The sequence below is a fragment of the Salvia hispanica genome, chromosome 1 (assembly GCF_023119035.1).
Source record: "Salvia hispanica cultivar TCC Black 2014 chromosome 1, UniMelb_Shisp_WGS_1.0, whole genome shotgun sequence".
Lineage (NCBI taxonomy): Eukaryota > Viridiplantae > Streptophyta > Magnoliopsida > Lamiales > Lamiaceae > Salvia > Salvia hispanica.
In genome coordinates this window covers 30,642,754-30,661,947 of record NC_062965.1, presented here as the reverse complement: position 1 = coordinate 30,661,947, position 19,194 = coordinate 30,642,754, and the positions used below count along the sequence as shown (strand labels likewise).

The window sequence follows — 19,194 nt, the reverse complement described above, 5'->3', positions numbered from 1 at the left end:
ATTTTGCCTTGCACGCATGCCAACTATTCCCTATTCAAGAGGGTGATTATGACTAATCATAATTTGCAGTTATTTTCATGTTTGTTGTTGTTTTTTCCTCTAACTGCTGAGTCACTGAGCAGCAACCCCATTTGTAAAAAGCATTTGTTCTTTTTGTGTTTTATAGGTGAAGTATAGAATACTTGTTCTTTTACATATCATTTATGTATGCTTATAACATACGTTGTGAGTCAATTGTGGAGAAGTTTAGACAAAGTTGTCGTAAAAATATGATCGTTTTCTTAAATTTTATTACAACAGATAAAAAAAGTACAAAGGTCAAAGTGTGCTCTCAGAAGTAATGTTTGTTCTTATTGAGAGAGAGAGAGAGAGAGAGAGAGAGTGGTATATGGATTGTATTTGTATAAGATTGATTGAGGATTTTAATGACCTACATCTGCTCCTTGTTTGCGCTTTCTGATCTGTTGAGAACTTCAGCTGTTACCAAGTCTTGTCGAGTTGTGGAGTTCATCAACTTAGCTAGACATGTCCATTGTGGCTTTAGACCGGCTCTCCTATGAGTAGCATGAGGAGGACCAGGCCGAAGCAGTAAGTATCTGCCTCGAACGCCTTATTTTGGGCGACAGCTGCAGGCGAGTTGTTTGCTTGAAAGCTCTTGATTCTATCAAGAAAAGATAGTCTTGTCTCACTTATGCAGGACTGTCTTTCGTCTTTATGTAGTATGTTCGATGTTTTATGTTTCCATGAGGAATCCATCAGCTTGCAGCCCCTCATGCATGAAAGCTAGTGCATTGAAGGTTTTGCCTACAATGTTCCAGCTTGGCCAATCCAATGATTTGACGCGTTGGATTCCTGGAAATTGGCAAGAATGTCATTACTTTGCTGTAAAAGTAGAGCGAAGTTGGACCAACAAGCATCATCAGAATGATGGAAATTCAGTGTCACGAGAAAAGTTATGATCTTATTTAGGTGTTTCTGATAATAACTCAACGCATTATAGAATCTGCAAGAACGAAGGATTTTTTTTCTCAGCTGGGGCAGTAGAAGCCTAGTGCAGGCATCACATTTGATGAATCACGAGGTCTTTATGCTGCATCCTCGTCTTTAAATCAGATACAGAAATGCCCCAGTCCTTGATTCTTTTCACGACTAGAGCCATCACCTCGTTTATGAAAACTCCAAAGACATGATTGGAGCTTGAGGTTAAGAACAGCAAGAGCCTTGGTCACCAACAGAGGCAGCATCTTGCTCAGCAGTGAGGGTGGGCTCAGCAAGATCGATTATGTGGATGAAGTTTTTCTCACAAGTCACGCCTTTCCAGCCATCATTGCATGGATTTGCGCTCGTATTCCAGCCCCAGTTCACTTCTCTCTGATTCTATCCTGGAGAAAGTGCAGCAATGAACTGGACTAGAGCATCATCCCTTGCTTCTGGTGTTTCTGTATTTGTCACTGATAGCAACAGATGATCAAGATGAATGGTATATCTACGCGATCCATACACACATCAGCTGAGATGATGTTAAATAGTCTTCTTATTCTGCTCAGCTGAAAGAAGAGAAGAGCTGAAAATGGTTACAGAAACTGCTGCAGACTGACTATTAATTGGCTTAGTTTACCGTAGAAACAAAATACAACGGACAGAGCAAGAGTCTGCACTTGAAAAGCAATCCTATTGCTCAAATATGTTCTCTAATAGCTCTAAATTAATTTCAAGAACTAGTCAGACAATGTATTTTTCTTCTTTTGTGTCAGTTTGTGTGTGTATTCTATTTTATGTACTACGTAGTTCATTTACATCCCTACAGTGTATGCGAATGACTCAACCAAGAAATCAAGAAAAGCTTGCTAATGTATAGCACTAAATAGTTGTCAATCATATCCGTACATTTGGCTAAACAATAGGTAGTTACAAAGATATTACACCATATCACAACCACAAGATGGTAAGGTTTCTGAAAGCAAAGACCACCAAAAATTATGTGGTCAGTACTGCCGTATTACTACAAAAACCATTGGAGCCTTTTGTAATTCTCTAATCTGAGCCAAGGCAAATCCACTTCATCGCAGAATTGAGTAAGTAATGAACTCAGTCGAAGTGAAGTGAAAAGGTTGGTGGGGGATGGGATTCCTGCAATATATTAGACAATAATGTCATTTACTTGTACAGGGAAAAATACACTTAAAGACAGTCATTGAGCTAGAACTTCAACTTACGGTCGAGGTCCATAAACTTTGATTTGGCGCAGGTGGGTATCCCTTCCATTCAAATGATTTGACAAAACAGCAATTTGCAACATGAAGGTATTCACAAAAGTTTCCCTGAAATAGTCATCATCAATAATCTTCTTACAATGAGGGCACATTAAGGTTCGTGTCTTTGGCAGTAAAATGATTTGTGTCACAAAAAAAAATCATTTAAGAAGGCGGCCTGATATCTTGCAAGGATGATTAACCAGTCTGAGAAGAAAGTCCTTACATGCTTCTAGTGTCTTGTTCTTTTGTGTGCGAGTTAGGACAATATTTTAGAGTTCGAAACTAGTATCTAATAGCTACTGCTACCAGTTTAATCAGCAAAGACAAAGACTAATGAATCTATTATAATTACACTAATGTATGTTGTTATCAAATGATGAAAAAACACAGTACTACTACTATATTATCAAGATTAAAGAAAAGAGTATGCTAGTCACCTCGGATCAGTCCCAGACAATGATATATACACCCAACCAGTTGGTTTAACAAGCTCCACTGTTTTTATCTCCTGAAAATTTTATTGGACACATCAAACAAGAACTTGATCAATCTTTGCAGAGTTAATGAATTAACAGTATACTAGCAATATAATGTAATGTGACCTAACCAAATCTGATGAATATAGCATTCAATTCACAATTACCTTCAAGTTGTGAAAACCATCACCAGCTCGAATCGAGATCTTGCTAGGAGTGTAGCTCTCATCAAGCTTGAAATCGACATACAGAACAACTAATTGAAGCTTAACTTTCTTTTGGAACTGGATGTTAACAAGATGAGGTTGTGCACCATCCGACCTAAAAATGCATCAAAATTAAAAATTTAAGCATTTCTCTGCATCCAAACAACATCACTACCTGAAAATTTTTAACACTGGAAAATTCAAACATTCATGAAAGGACTCGTATACACGGTGACAAATAAGCCTCAATTTCATAATACAAAGCTTAGAATTCAGTCTAAAGATGCAAAGAGTGAAAGGGTAGTAACTGCCAGTAGGTGTCGAGATTGTCGTCGCGGAGGGAAGTGACGCCGTTTCCGGGCTTGCAGGAGCTGACGCTCCAAGCTGCCTTCTTGGCCATATCGCGAAGGTCGTCGTCCACCACCAGCTGCGGGTTTCCTCCGGTCAGCTTCCCTTCCTCCTCCCCCTCCGACGACTCAGCCATTTTTCACCGTCGCACCTGATTTGGGTTTTTAGGGTTAAGCCCTAAATTCGAAATTTGATTTCAACTTATAAGGATTATTTCGGTGGAGCAGCAAGGCAGGTGGGCGGCCAGGCGGCGAGACAGGCAGGGCGGCGAGTGCGGCTGGTGAGGCGCGGCGGTGGGCGGCAGATTTCGCTGGATATGGAGGCGCCACTTTATTTAAAGTAGTTTCGGAGTTAATTCTTTTTAATTAAATAGAGCTTTTTGTTTAGGCCTCTCGCGTGTGAGAAATTTTGAAATAAGGGGTTAAATTCGCTGACCTTTCGTAATTAGGGATTCAATTCGTTAATCTTTGGTAATTTGAGATCGAGGCATGCGTATTCTTCAAAATAAGAGATTTCTAATATTTTATCTTAGTTATATTTTCTTTTAATATTATTTTCCTCTAACTATTTATCAATTGCCTAAATTACCCCCTTCAAATTTTTACCTAAATTCTAAATAATTCAGCGTCGTTCCTCCGTTTAATCTCTCCCAAACCATCAACACCGTTTCTCCGTTTCTATAATCTCTCCCAAACCACCTGTCTTTTGTATTCCAAACTTGCCTCCACCTGTCTTTTGTATTCCAAACTTGCCTCCACCTTCTCAATATAATCGCATCGGAGGAAGGCGTAGTTGTAAGCCGATTAATCTTCAGCGACAACGGCGATATGATCGATTGCACCAAAATGGGGATGGGAGGTAAGCCATTCCCCCAAACATAGATCGCGTCGCCGATATGCAGAGCAACGCTTTCTTCATCCTCCTAGTCGAAAAAGACTCCGCTTACATGCGATTAGCTGAGGATCGATTCTGCAACCGATTCCCCTGCATAACCGATATCCCTCAAATCGAAGATTCTCACGGAGCCATCGGCTGAAACCGACGCGAAAACCCCAGCCTCGCCTCAAGCTATGTCGTAAACCTCCTTGTTTTGCGCGATCAGCTGCGTCTCCACCACGTCCTTCTCAATATCCCAAATCGTGCAGGTCGTGTCAATGCTCGACGTTTCGATCCTCCGCGGCTCGACCTCGTTCCAGTCGAATGAGGTCAGCGGGGCCGAGTACTCGCTGGTTTTGCTTTTGTTGAGCGTGGAGATGGCCGCGATTATGGAGTCCTTGACCTCCCAGAGGCAGAGGAAGTCGCCGGAGGAGGCGAGGAGGTTGGAAGGGGCGGAGATGGAGGGGTGGAAGAGTAATTTCGTCGGGGGTAAGGGTGGTCGAAGGAGAGAGAAGGGACGGGCTTGAGAGAGGACGAATCTTCGAGAATGAGAGGATGTTGACGCGGTTCTTCAGCTCCTCGATGAAGTTGCCGACGGCGACGCGACAATGGTTTACGGCGGAGATGGCCATGGCATAGATTGGGTAGGGGGATTCAAAAGGGAAGAAGAATGATAATTTTGAAATAATATCAGATTTAGTACATCACTGAAATAATATCATATTTAAAATGTAAAAAGACCAAATTGTCCAAATCCCCCAAAACCCTCCAAAAGGGTATTTTCGTCCCGAAACAGTAAAAAATGACTATTTTCGAGATAAATGCTTAGTCTAGGGTTGTCTGGAGATGTTTTGAAAATCCAGAGACTAATGGCGAGATAAACGCATAGTCCAAGAACTATTTTTGTAGTTCACTCTAATTAATTAGACTTTGTATAGTAGTATATTCTGTTTTAAAAGTAATTTTTTTTTACTATTTAAGTAAATGAGTGCAAGTACATATTAATTTATTAAATATGTTTAATTAATTTTTAGTATCTGAAATTATTTAAGGTTTATATTTTTAAGTTACTGAAGATAGTATGCATAGTTAGAATTGATTGCCATTCATTTGAGAAGGATTAAAAAATGTCTTTGTGTCAATTTTTATGGTGGGAAGTACAAATTTATTTTTATTATAAAGTTGGTATATCGAATTTAATAGGAGTATCGAATTTAAAGTCCGGATATTTTGAATGCATTTTAATATTATGAAAATGTTAAAAGTAATTGAAGTATTTAAATTGAATAATAGAATGGTGCGACTCTAGAATAGTGTAAGAGAATGCTCTTGTATTTAAATTGAATAATAGAATGGTGCGACCCTTGAATAGTGTAAGAGAATGCTCTTGCGAAAGAACATGGATGTGGGTGTCGTGCTCTTGCGAAAAAGCAGAGAATTAAAAATGAATAAATATGGGTCCGGTCACATCCATGCTCTTGATAAAGAGCATAGATGTGGATGATCTAATTATTAAGTTCACTCTTTATTACTCCCTCCGTCCCCGATTAAGAGTCACACTTTTCCATATCGGTCCGTCCCCAATTAAGAGTCGCACTTTATTTGTAACATAAATAGTAAGTAGGTTCCACATCCCACTAACTCAATTCACTCACATTTTATTATAAAACCAATATAAAAAAATGGGTCCAACATTCTACTAACTTTTTCAACCAACTTTTCTTTACATTTCTTAAAACTCGTGCCCGGTCAAAGTTTGACTCCTAATAGGGGACGGAGGGAGTAATAAACTACATAATATAATATTTTAAAAATAGAATTCATATTTTACCAAGTATTTCTATTCATTTTCTTTTATATTTTTTAAAACTCATATTGAATTAAAATGAGACATTTAATTCGTACGGAATGTAATACTTTTCATTTATTTATAACATTATACTTGCAATAATCAATACACTATTTTCACTATTTTGGCGGACAGACCAAAATGAAAAAATGTGACTGTTTTTTCAGATGGCCGGAGTATATGCATAGTATCATGCTTTGAGATCATCCGACACGGCTGATGGTATGCAATGAGTTGCCAGAATGTCCACGGTTGTGGCTTTAGCAGTCTTCGTCTGAAGGACCACAAGCTGCACCAACAACAACAAGAGAAGGTGTTCAACAAATTACTAATGTAACAAATAGCCCCCCTGAATTTTCAGAATTGATGACCGCATCGATATGTAACAAACAAAATTTCTGAGGTCCATTCGATATACGAAATTAAATTTGAATTATACTTAGAATCTACGGAATTGAATTTGAATGAATTGAATTAGTATTCAATTTCAAATCCTTTGTTCAGTAAACATTATAGTAAAGCGTGCGCGCAATATGTAGTGTGTGTGCGGGCAGTGTGCAGTGCGTGTGTGTACAATATGTTTTGTGTGCAATGTGTATCATTAGGAAATTAATTCAAGGATGTATATACATTACCTGCATTCCCAAAAGATCCGATGATCCGTGAACGTACGAAACAATTCCTATTCGCAAAACAACTCCACTTGTCACAGAGATGGCATCGCCCTTGCCCGCAATCGGATAGCCAACAACTGTCACCGCATCTTGAAGCGCCGGCAGATCCCCAAATTCTACCGGCGAAACCCCTCCCCAGAACTCCTCATCCTCTACTGTTAGCAAAGCTGTCCAGTTTCATGCAATTAATACCATAATTTTGAATTTTCCCGCGTAAAAGCAGTAGTACAAAGAAAGCTTCAGTACTCACCAATATCGCATTCTTCCCCAATTGCAAGCACGGTGGCGACATATTTGGTGTCTGAACCCCTCTTCTTCAGCTTAACCTGCGTATAGTGCTCTACAGAATGTGCATTCGTCAAAACCCTCCTGCCCTTGATAATAAAGCCGCTGCTGGTCGAGCTGTTCTGCCGATTTCTCTGCCACGGCAGCGAGAAATTCAGCTTCGAATGGAAACAAAAAACCTTAACCACCGCGTCCATCGCTGGGGAAGCTCTGGCCACAGGATTCTCCGCCTTGGTAAGCAAATTAGACACTGTTCCATTGGAAGCTGGGACTCGGGAACTTCACAGGGACGGCGATCAGGGGCGGGTGTGATGATGAGCTCCGCGTTATCGACTGCGGAGGCGGTGGTGGTAGGCGGGGAAGCTGTGTTATTGTTGTTGTTGTCGTGTCACAATTGTGTTTGGTTTGGCTGCTCATTTTTTAATTTGTTTGGAAGCAATTTAGAGGGAATTGGCTCAATGAATTTGCATGGGTTTTTTTATAAGCATTTGCAACTCACTCTAGCGCAGTTGATTTTATGAGAAATGAATGCGAGTTGATCTCAGACAATCTAAAATCCAATTTTATCTTAAAAAATTTGAAATTGCATAAAAATGGCAATAGTCAATAAAAATAAGGACGACACTTGTATTTAGGGGGTGCAAGAAGAGCAAAGATATAAACGTCGCATAATATTGGTGGACATAATTTGGTTCAATTGGGGGCTTATGCCCATGTCAAGTTATTTTCAATTTTTTATAACATTGTCGAATTTTTGATATGGTAGGAGAATCAAAAAGCCACAATAGTCACTAAAATATTATCCAAATTCAAATTTCAAAATTCAGAATCTGCACCTCATATCTATTTAATTACTTGATTTTGCCTCGCTGGTAAGCACAATGTTATCACGAACAACGCATGTGACAGAAAGATAATTTTATGTGTACATAAATTCAAAAGATAGAGGTAAACACGCTCTAACGAACGAATATTTCAGTGTTTATCTCTAGCACGTGCATAATGCGGGTGAACGAATTTAAGAAACTTCATAAATAACAAGATATTAAAATTATATTGACAACCTACAATAAATGTAATGGGACTCTTAACAACTTTCTCTTTATAAAGAGGTGAGTACAAATTAAAATTACTCTAATTTTTTTACTAAAATTAGGAAATTATCTTTTTATTATTTGAAGTACCATGAAATTATGCTTCCTTGTACTACTTATTCATTTTATTAATTTAAATGAAAAGATTATTCATTTAATATGTTTTTATCTACATAGAACGTATGTGAATTATAAAACTTTGTGTTAAACAATTCTAATGATATTATATTCTTTTATTTCAGTATTGAATTTTCAAATTTTTATTGACAATTCCGAACTAGAAAATTCTGAGCACATTGTTCCAAAACTGAAAATTGAAATCCAAATTAACCAAATAATTCCAGATCCACAATCTAATCCATATCTGTGAAACCAGCCATGATCTTCGGAAGATTTCCTTCAAATTGTTCGCTTAAACCCGTATACTTTCACTCATTTCTCAGCGCCAGCCATCAAATTCGATGCTTTTCCGCATATCCCAAATTCGATTTCAGCCGCATACGTGAGCCCGATGATGCCATCGATCAATTCCGGAATATGTTAAGAATGCATCCGCTCCCTTCTGTCATTGATTTCACCAAGTTATTGAGTGTTGTGGTCAAGATGCAGAAATACTCACTTGCCCTTCAACTGTTCGACGAAATGCTTCAGAGGAAATCTCCGGTGAATGACTATACCTTGAATATTGCCATCGATTGTTTCTGCCGACTGAAAACACCTGATTTTGGGTTTGCAATTTTAGGCAGATTCTTCAAGCGTGGCTACAAGCCTGATGTGGTAACTTTTAACACTCTCGTCAAAGGCCTTGTATTGGTCGGAAGGATCCCAGAGGCTGCAAAGCTGTGTTGGAAGTTGTCTGCGGAGAAACTGTGCAATCCGGATGAATATACGTATAATACTATGCTTAATGGGTTATGCAAAGCTGGAGGTACTCTTGAGGCGCTTGAACTGCTTAGTCGATTGGAAAAGGGAAGCTATAAACCTAATGTTTATGCTTACAGCATAGTTATTAACGGCTTGTGCAAAGATAGAAAGGTTGACGATGCTCTCCAACTCTTCTCCACCTTGGGTGAGAAGGGGATTTCACCCAATGTTGTGACATATAATTCAATAATTGAGGGGTTATGCAATCATAGTAGAGGAAAAGAGGCTGAAGACATGTTAAGGAAGATGATATCGGATAATGTTCGCCCAGATGTGTTTACTTGTAATATTTTTGTAGATGCCCTTTGCCGAGAGGGGAGGATGGAAGAGGCTGAGCATATGCTGGTCAAGATGAGGCAAATTGATGTTCAACCCGACATTGTTACATACAATGCATTGATGAATGGATATTGTTTGCTGGGCGAGGTAGAAAAAGCTAGAAACATTTTCCAACTCTCGGTGAAATCTGGAATCAAGCCTAATGTTAGAAGCTACAATAATTTGATGAATGGGTACTGCAAGTTAGGACGAACTGATGAAGTCAGTCGTATTTTTACCATGAGTCGCTCTAAAGGGTTAGAGCGTGATGTGGTTTCTTATAGCATAATGCTAGAGGCCTTATTTGGTGAAGGCCGGTGTGAAGAGGGCTTGAAGCTGTTCAAAGAGATGGAAGCTCTACAAGTTTATCCTGATACAACAACTTATGGAATCTTGTTACATGGTTTGTGCAGTGCTCATCGTATTGATGAAGCATTTTCCATATTGCATACCATGGAAAACAAAGGCATCATTCCAAACATAGTTATTTATGATATCCTCATCGAAGGATTGTGCAAAGATGGCAAACTCAGACAAGCAAAGGATGTGTTTGACGAGCTTCCTTCCAGAAATGTGCAGCCTGATGTTATAACATATACAAGCCTTATTGGTGCAATTTGCAAAGAAGGGCAGGTAGAAGAGGCTAAGGATTTGATGGTGCAAATGGTGAATAAAGGGTGCTTGCCCAACAGCGTGACTTACAATATTTTTGTTCAAGGTCTTCTCAAATGGAATAAGTTGGATGATGCGATTCTTGTCTTGAAAGAGATGATTGCAAGAGGGGGATGCACACTTGGCGCCACCACTATTTCGATGTTGAGTGAAACTCTGCGAAGGGAGGATAATGATGGTGTTCTTTTTGATATGGTTGTTAAACTTTTACCAAAGAAGGTGTAGGCTAATCTAGTTGGATGATAGTTTGTTTTACATGGTACTGATTTTTATTTGCTATGATACTTTCGAGTGTACCAGTTCCAACATGCTGTGGGTTTCTAGGACTCGTTTTATGTCTCCTAAATCCCTTCTCTCTGCAAAATTTGTCAAACTCCGAAGATAGATACTTCATGTCAAAAATTGATGATTTTTCGAGAAGCTATGGGTCTACATACTTAGGAAAAATCAGAAGCCTTCAAATATTTTTGAGAATGGCATTTGTTAGTGGAGAAACAGAAGGGCACATCACTGAAATTCAATAATGGTCTTGGTTATCTATCTTCTCAATTTGATGAATTTTGTAGTTGTCAACAGATATGTAGTCTTTGATGAGACAAGGATGCCATATGCTGAAAAGGAAAAGAGCGAGGAGGGAGCTGATCTGGAGGTGGAGCTGACAAATCAACAAAATAGTGAATATCAGCATAATACTGATACAGGTCAAGGTGTGTCAGGAACACCAATGAATAGAAGATATGATGTGCAAGCTGATAATATACAAAAGCAGAACAGTATATAAGCTGGCTAGAGATAGACCAAGAAGAAATGTAAAGCTTCAGAGAGGTACAATGACTATGAGATGGTATTCTATGCATTGTGTGTTGCAGAGGATATCTTATTTGATGAACCAGCTACTTTTCAAGAGGCAATGAGAAGTATAGGGAAGAGTTGGTGGATAAAAGCAACGGAAGAAGAAATTGTGTCCTTGCTCAGAAATGTAACTTGGATTCTGGTTGATAGATCACTTTTACAGATGGCTGTAGGTTGTGAATGGATATTCAAGAAGAAAGTTGAAGTGACTGGAAAGGATCAAATCAGGTTTAAGGCCCGGCTTGTTGCAAAGGGCTACACACAACAAGAAGGGATTGATTACAACGAAGTGTTCTCATCCGTTGTTAAACATAGTTCCATCAGATTTATGCTTGCTGATGTCAACCAATTGAACCGGGAACTCCATCAACTAGATGTAAAAACAGCTTTCCTAAATGGGGAACTGGAGGAAACTATATACATGGAGCAGCCATAAGGTTTCAGAGTGAAAGGAGAAGAAGATAAAGTATGCTTGCTCAAGAAGAGCTTCTATGGACTCGAACAAAGTAACAGACAATGGTTTGACTCCTATCTGGCAGACATTGGTTTCCAGAAATTAGAATATGATAGTTGTGTTTATCTCATGATGAAAGATGGAAGGGCTGCAGTTTCAAAATTCAAGCATTGCTTGAAGCTGGTAGGTGTGGTTGCTTGTTAAGGTGAAGTTATGAAGATGGAGGGAGCCACACGAATCACGATCATTTCAAGTCCAAGGTGGAGATTGTTAAGATATGTGTCCCTGAAATGGATCGATCCAGGGGCCACTAAATGCGGATAACTTCCGACGGGCACTTCCGAGCTTTTTAATTCAAACTAACTAGATGGATGGCTGGGATGAATGGGCAATGTTGGGTTAATCTGGACCGTTGATTCAGATGAACTAAAGTGGAGCTGGTTTGTTACTCGATCCAGATCAGAAAAGAAAAGCTTGTCCTCACCCAACATGGGATTGGAGTGTGAGCAGATGGCGCGTTGTAACTTATAGCTATAGGAAAAATGAAATAAATGTTTCATATAGGTACTCGAGTAACTTCTCTCATGGTTTCAGACCAAGAGCATGTAACATGGTGTCAATCAATAATAGAATGAAATTTTAGTTGATCCCCAGTATATTTGGGCTGAAATAAAAAAGTGGGTAATATAATTGGTCCATCCCAATAAGAAAAAGAAAAATTCTTGGGCTGACACAGAATTTACAAATCCCCTAAGAAGAATATACTCCCTCCGTCTGCCATTTAAAGAGTCATTTTGACTCGACACGAGTTTTAAGAAATTGTTTGACTTTGTGAAGAAAAATAAAGGAAGAAAGTGAGTGGAAAGTGAGACTCATTTAAAGTATTAGTTTTATAGTATTAGATTGTGAGTATAAAAAGTTGGTGGGATGTGGACAGTGAAATCCACATACTAAAAGTGAAATAAAGTAATAGTTCTATAAATCGTGGACAAATCAAAATGACAAAAGGGTTCTTTAAATGGTGGACGGAGGGAGTAAATCTCAACTCGTCCAAGATGCACATCGAAGGCTGGACCAGCCCATTTTAAGGAGTGCAAGGTGTGTGATCAAATACTAACTAATTTATAGTAATAACTAAGTAACTAATATCAATTTTGTATATTAAAAATATCAACACAAGAACATAAATTTATCAATATTCTTGTGTTGATAAATTTATGTTTTTGTGTTGATATTTAAATTTACATGTTGTATTGATATGATTATGCCTTTGTGTTGATAATTTTAATACACAGAATAGATTGTTATTAGTTATTACTTTAATTTAGTTAGCACACTAACGCAACCCAGGAGTACAATTTTTATGTTGCATTTATCATTTTCTTTTATCAATCTATTTGAATAAATTCGTAAATTTATAAATCAAACATCACCTTTTTTTTTTATTCATGAATGGATTTAAATATCAAACATGGATTTCGTGAAACTAAAAATATTTACACATCAACTTCTTCTTGTATTCATTCATAGTTTGAAGATTAAGAAAAAAAAATTCAAATGTATAATATATTTTGTTCTTTAATAAAAATTCAATTTTATTGGTGACCATCTTTGTCAGAGTGATCTTCGAACCAGTCATCTGTGGAACTAATAAGATTAGAATAAATTCCGAGCTCATTATTCCGTCCCCAACATGGCCTAGGTCAAATGAGCACAAACCTGAATTCACATTTGCATTCTTCCAATTCATGCTTAATATTCTTTAAATTTATTCAAACATTTTCAATGATCACTTGAATCTAAGTTCCTCTGGAGATGGCCATTGACGTCGTTTTACATGGACGAACACAAACAACAACGTAATTCCTCTTTCATTCTCTCTTCATTGGAGTCTTTATTTCACTGATTAAGCTAATCTCAGAATATCTTAGATTTCTTAGAATTTCACAATCGGTCCAAAGTTAATTTTTTTGTCAAATTTTAACGGTCAACGTTTTTAATTCCAATTTTATCAAATTAAATTGTTAAATATGATTACTAACTCCCTAATTATATTTTTAATTATTTTAATAAGTTATCATTTAAAATATAAAATAAATAATATTAAAAAAGAAAATGAGAAATTCAAACTCATCCAGATCTATCAAATGAAGGCCCACCACCTCAACTTTTCGAATATTTGGAACATAAAACCTCCCATTCGTAATCCTATTTTCATACATGGATATGCTTATGACCTCCGGATTTGAAGAGTTAGATCAGTAGCTCCCAATTTAATCGCTTTTAGGCAAATTTGAATTCTCATCCAACCTCCGGATTTGGCAGAGCTGGATGAGTTTAGAAAATTTGAATTTCTCATTTTCTCATTTTCTTTATTTGTTTTTTAAATGATAAATTATTAAAATAATTAAAGATATAATTAGAGAGTTAGTAATCATATTTAACAGTTTAATTTGGTCAAAATCGGGATTAAAAATATTGTCCGTTAAAATTTGACGAAAAAGTTAACTTTGGACCGATTGTGATCCAAGTTGAAATGTTTGGGATCCAAAAATTCAAAAGATAATGTCTATGACCAAAATCGTAAAATGAGCATATATTCGAGACCAATTTTAATCTTTACTCTTATTTATCAGCATTTGCAACTCACTCTAAGGCGCCGTTGATTTTATGCGAAATGAATACGAATTGATCATCTGAATTGTTAGACAAGCTGAAATCCAAATTATGAAATCCAATTGGGGTAATTGCTTTTAAAATCACCAACTTTCCATGAATTTCGGTTTTTCCCACGAACTTTAAAAAGTTCGTGTAATGCCACGAACTTTATTGTCGGTTGTCATTTTCCCATGTCAGGTTTTCCGGTCTGATTCAAACTGTTCGTTTCCTATTAAGACAATGTCCAAATTCTTTTATCTTACTATCTTTGTCTTTGAAATAGCTTCGTGTTGTCGGTACCTTGTACGCCTCAATCGGAACTCGGATCAAGAAGTTATGGCCATTATGATAGTACAAGGTCGCACAAAGGTCGCAGCCTTCATCAAATGGCCATAACTTCTTCATCCGAGTTCCGATTGAGGCGTACAAAGTACCATACTGCCAAGCTATTTCAAAAACGAAAATAATGATAGTAAGATAAAAGAATTTGGACATTGTCTTAATAGGAAACGAACAGTATGAATCAGACCGGAAAACCTGACATGGGAAAATAGCAACTGACAATAAAGTTCATGATATTACACAAACTTTTTAAAGTTCGTGGGAAAAACCGGAATTCATGAAAAGTTGGTGAATTTAAAAGCAGTTGCTACCGTTTTTGACCCCTAATTTTTCAAATTAGGGATTTCATCATCGATCCTTTTCGCAATTTCGTGTTTATCTTCCTTTTATCTCATCGAGATTCTCTGTTTCCTCAAATATAGCGCGTAAATTATCGTGCTATGATTGGATCAAACGTCCCAATTTCTGCTTTCCTCCTTTTTGGACGTTGACCTAATTCCATTCCTTCCTTCCTTCTGCCTTCTAAGGGGTTTTGCCGTTTGCTTTTGTAATCGTACCGTAAAAATGTGAAACGGCACCTCTGTTGTGAAGGGATCATGATTTTGTAGATAGTTTGTGTGTATATGTAGGGTTATATATCTATATTTCTGGAAGATGACAAGTAGGAAGAAGAAATCGAGAGCCGCTAGGAATGGAAATGCTGAAACTCATGCTAAAAGATCTGGAGAAAATGGGCAGAAATCCGTGAAAAATGCGGTGGAAGCGTTTGCTTCGATGTCTTTGCGGGAAGCTCCGATTAGGGCTGCAGAGATCCCTGAAAAAGCTGCAGTGATGGAGGATCAGAGCACCACGTGTTCGAGCTCTAACGGGAGCTATGAAATGGGCTCGTGCTCGAGCTCGAGCTCGAATGCTTCCGATATGTTTGGTTTGGGGAATGGTTTCCGTGAAGAGGAGCTTAAGCAGAAGAGTAGGCCTAAGATGAAGAGAGTTGTTGCTACTGCTGGAACTGTGTCGAATATGCTGGGGAAGGACTATGTTAGGTCTGTGCCTAAAAGGGAGGCTTGGAAAAGTAACGGTTTTCTCGATGAGAATTGGAGCAAGGAGGCTGAGCAGTTCCTCTGCTCGATGCTTGGAGATGACTGTGAATTAAGCCTGGCTGTAGTTAGCGATGTATTGTGTGAGTTGTTTGTGATCATGTGTCAACACTTTCCTTTTTGCTATTTGTTGTTTTTTGTTCCTAATTTGGAGGATTGGTTTGGGGTTGGATTTAGGTAATTATATGAAGTATCTTTGATTTTAAGAGGAGGATGTGATGCCATGAGATGTACTATTTTTTTTTTTTTTGTCTAGGAAATGTTGAATGTGGAAGAATAGAAGAGGATGACACTTGAATTTGAATAGAAATAGATTCTTTTGGGGGAATAAGGATTGTAGGTTGTACTTAAGTGAGTATGTGTTTTGGATAGTTCTAGATTCTTTGTATCCTAAACTGATCTATACTTTTGCAGGTCAGTGCGGATATGACCTAGATAAGGTGAATGACACTAGTTCTCTTTCTTTCTTTGCCTAAAACTTTTGTTTTTTGAAATAACTATGCTATGTGTCTTTTCCTTTTGAAGTATCGGGGTAGTAGCTAAACTCCAAGTTCATTTCATATCTGGGTTTTTATGCCTTATATTTGTCAGGCTTTGGACACGTTGCTTGAATTGTCAGCTTCCTCAAATGAGCAACCCGCTGGCTATTTCGAGTCTACTAGCAGTGAATCAAGTGAAAATGTATGCTAAAATGATTGCCTTTTATCTTTTACAGTCTACGTTAGGATTCACTCATCTTCTGTTGAGCATGCTCATGTACTTTGCTAGTAGGTAGTAACATAATAATGCAATGACAATTTACATTAGGTCGAAACGGTATAGAATATGACAACAACTGAGGTGTATTACTTAGTGTTGGAATTGGATGAAATAATAAAATGTTATAATACTGTTGCGTTGCAGGTAATTGATGGAACATCTGACTCAACTTATCGTTCAGCATTTGTTGAACCTGACAATGTGTGGCTTTCAGGAGACCTGTTCTGGTAATGAGTTGTTCTGTTTCTTCATGATCAATGTCTTACTATACTTCCAAGTTGAATGGTTTTATTAGTTTCATTTGTTCGACCGGAACTTCGGAGTGCAGAGTTCATAGACTAAAAGTGTTAACCATTCTCTATAAGAAAAACAAATTCATAATCATTCTACTTCCTCAAATTCTTAATTTATCATGGGTCAAATTTTACTTTTGAGTAATTTCTGTGTTCAATGATATCTCTTGAATAAGTTCATTGTTTACTTTCGTTTACCATCTGATTCTGAGACACATTTTCCTGTAAATGACCCATGGATCAATTTACAAGGGAACATATTGTGTTTCAGAGGGTTGTCCATCAAGGAAAATCCTGCATTGGAGATAATTGAAGAGCACTATATATTGTGAGAATGGAAAACATGCAAAAGTTGTATGTTCTCAAATCTCAAGTGATGGAAACGCATTATACTATTAAGATACTTACTAGTTTCAGCATGTTGAAGTTGATCTCCTTATTGGATGCTTGGATTGTGGATGCTTAACTGGATCGCTCATTTTTATTGCCTCAGGGATAATCCAAAATTTCCTCAATCCAGTGGGTCCCGCCGCAAATCAGAGAAAGTAGTCTCGGAGGCAGAACTTCCTCAGAAGGTGTTGCAATCCTTGTTTAATATGCCCACGCCGAAGGAAGCCGAACAAGAACCAAACAAAATGAACTGGAGAAATATTGTTAAGAAAATGGTATCCCTTGGTCAAGGATCTAATGATGAAAATGAACAACAGCAGCAGCATATCCATGGTACTGATAGAAATGTTTACTGGTGGGATTCTCTTGTAAATGTTTTTGGTGAATGCTGATGATTTTTGTTCTCTGCTGCATCACTTTTACTTGTTCCTTGTGTGTTCTCTTGTCACTCGCCCCTAATTTATAAGCTCTTACGAGAAATTTTATGTTATTTCTAACCCAAACTTAAATTAACTTCTCTCAAACTTGTAGCTCAAGGAGACGAATATCATGTGCTCAGGGAAACTGCGCATGAGCACTGGGATTCAATGAAATCATACTATCAAAAGGTCATGACTGCTGTTTCTTTACATGGCTGTAATTGGTTTTCAAATTAGATCCCTTAAATCTGAGAAGGCTTATTATGCTGCAGGCTGTTACAGCATTTTCAAGTGGGGAGAGAGGCTATGCATCTTATCTTTCTGAGCAGGTATTTTACCTTAAGATTAGCTCATATGCTCTCTTCTGGTGTGTGTATACACACTTGCTTAGAAGGGGGCTTGTCTGCGGGGTTGCTATTGATTTATTATTCTATCCAAGAAGCTAACCGACAGTGTATTCCTTCCTTCACATTCGATGTTACCATATCCTCTGAGCAATGGCTTTAAATAGTGCTTTGCCTTCTATAAGCTTTGGATTTAGTTACTGCATGCTATACTCTTCTTTAGATGCCTCTCTGCACATGTATTTACGTGTGTATAACACTCCCTTAGTGTGTGTGTCACCACATATCAGGTTAAATTTTACAGTGCGTAGTAATGCTTACGAGATCTCTATGGATGGATGCAGGGGAAGTTGCAAAACAAGAAGGCTCAAGAGGCAGATGTGAAGGCTAGCCGAGATATATTCGCTGCAAGGTGGGCTTATTGACAGTTGAAGAAAGACTGGTGTTGTTAGTAGATTTGTCCGTTTCACCTATTTCTCGAATTGCAGGAACAAGAACATAGAAAACATGATAACAATCGATCTGCACGGACAACATATTAAGCAAGCAATGAAGGTTCTGAAGCTCCACCTTCTGTTTGGAGCATACGTCCGATGTAGGATTCCACACCACCTCTTCAAACTAAGATTAATTGTCACTTTGGAAATTCTTAGCTTCCAACACTTACTCTTCTTTTCTTTATCATGCAACTCTCCAGCTGTGAAGGTATTCAGGGTTATCACTGGATGTGGCAGCCATGGTGTTGGCAAGTCGAAGCTGAAAACCTCGGTAAGATCGAATCAAGCTTCCAACTTGACATGCATGTTTGAATGTCATCTACAAGGACTCTTTTTTGACCTTGTTCAATCGTGTGCGCAGGTCATTGGTCTTCTGCAGAAAGAGGGTATTAAATGGTCTGAGGAGAACCGCGGAACACTGCTCGTGAGGCTCGAGGGGCAGACGGATTTCAGCTTCCTCGACTCGGGTTCAGGCAGCGACGGTGATTAACCTAGGCAGGTTAGCACCAGTTCTATATTTTGACATTCCTTCCTTGTATCTCTGGAAGAAGTCCTCAAAGAATGTTGATATCTTATGAAGATTTAGGTGTACAATGTTAGAGAAGAGAACTAACTCTGTTCCAGATTAGGTTTTTCTAGTTTGGTTTAATGTGGGCTGCAAATAAACTAATTGTAGCTAAGCATTATTGGCACCATTTGTATTCTGTACAAATTTGTTGATTTGAGGAATATTATTATTCAATCTCTGATTGTTGACTTGAGTGTACTATCTCATGGGGTTTGTGATATTTGGAAAATTTTAATTTGTGTTAATGCATTACCATTATTCCGTCATTTTGTCATAAAATATTGTAAATTTGCTGTTTATCCCTCGTGACTGCATGAAAAAATTGAACAATTAAAGAATTTGCTAAAGCTATCATTTTTTAGACTGGTTCATGAAAACGAAAATGTCGAATCATGTGGAAATGATTTTTGACATTTTTTAACAAAGCGGAAATGATGGATACCAAAGTATTACACCCACATGTTAAGATAATCAGTAAATTTCAGTCAATTTCATTTTGTCCTTCACTCTTAATCAGTTTTAATTAAAATAACAATGATATGTCATA

At 37.8% G+C, this 19,194-nt stretch overlaps 4 protein-coding genes and 1 pseudogene across 7 annotated transcripts; 2 read left to right on the top strand and 3 right to left on the bottom strand.

Annotated features, from left to right (window-relative positions):
* Positions 1-1,833: 1,833 nt before the first annotated feature.
* Positions 1,834-3,623, bottom strand: LOC125203711 (anaphase-promoting complex subunit 10). The gene is made up of 5 exons (XM_048102132.1): positions 3,246-3,623; positions 2,899-3,052; positions 2,693-2,763; positions 2,217-2,321; positions 1,834-2,130 (listed from the first exon to the last, which is right to left on the bottom strand). Exons 1-5 carry the CDS (start codon positions 3,419-3,421, stop codon positions 2,061-2,063), a joined length of 576 nt encoding a protein of 191 aa, XP_047958089.1. The 5' UTR covers positions 3,422-3,623; the 3' UTR covers positions 1,834-2,060.
* Positions 3,624-4,237: 614 nt separating this feature from the next.
* Positions 4,238-4,820, bottom strand: LOC125194028 (annotated as a pseudogene).
* A 1,380-nt stretch (positions 4,821-6,200) lies between these two features.
* LOC125194019 (protease Do-like 9) lies at positions 6,201-7,236 on the bottom strand. The gene is made up of 3 exons (XM_048092014.1): positions 6,935-7,236; positions 6,646-6,851; positions 6,201-6,299 (listed from the first exon to the last, which is right to left on the bottom strand). Exons 1-3 carry the CDS (start codon positions 7,164-7,166, stop codon positions 6,201-6,203), a joined length of 537 nt encoding a protein of 178 aa, XP_047947971.1. The 5' UTR covers positions 7,167-7,236.
* Positions 7,237-8,349: 1,113 nt separating this feature from the next.
* On the top strand, positions 8,350-11,928 carry LOC125205496 (putative pentatricopeptide repeat-containing protein At1g12700, mitochondrial). Of its 4 annotated transcripts, none has more exons than XM_048104491.1 (3): positions 8,350-10,198; positions 10,554-10,684; positions 10,993-11,928. In XM_048104491.1, the coding sequence occupies exons 1-3, from the start codon at positions 8,442-8,444 to the stop codon at positions 11,007-11,009; spliced, it is 1,905 nt and encodes a 634-aa protein (XP_047960448.1). In that variant the 5' UTR covers positions 8,350-8,441; the 3' UTR covers positions 11,010-11,928. The 4 variants fall into 4 exon arrangements, with proteins under 4 accessions (XP_047960448.1, XP_047960438.1, XP_047960431.1 ...); XM_048104481.1 differs by having other exon boundaries at positions 10,554-10,802; XM_048104474.1 differs by having other exon boundaries at positions 10,554-11,928.
* Positions 11,929-14,605: 2,677 nt separating this feature from the next.
* On the top strand, positions 14,606-18,840 carry LOC125201327 (SMR domain-containing protein At5g58720-like). Its single transcript, XM_048099389.1, has 11 exons — positions 14,606-15,460; positions 15,792-15,817; positions 15,969-16,058; positions 16,281-16,363; positions 16,923-17,152; positions 17,351-17,427; positions 17,511-17,567; positions 17,927-17,994; positions 18,071-18,177; positions 18,280-18,350; positions 18,441-18,840. Exons 1-11 carry the CDS (start codon positions 14,938-14,940, stop codon positions 18,567-18,569), a joined length of 1,461 nt encoding a protein of 486 aa, XP_047955346.1. The 5' UTR covers positions 14,606-14,937; the 3' UTR covers positions 18,570-18,840.
* The last annotated feature ends 354 nt before the right edge of the window (positions 18,841-19,194 follow it).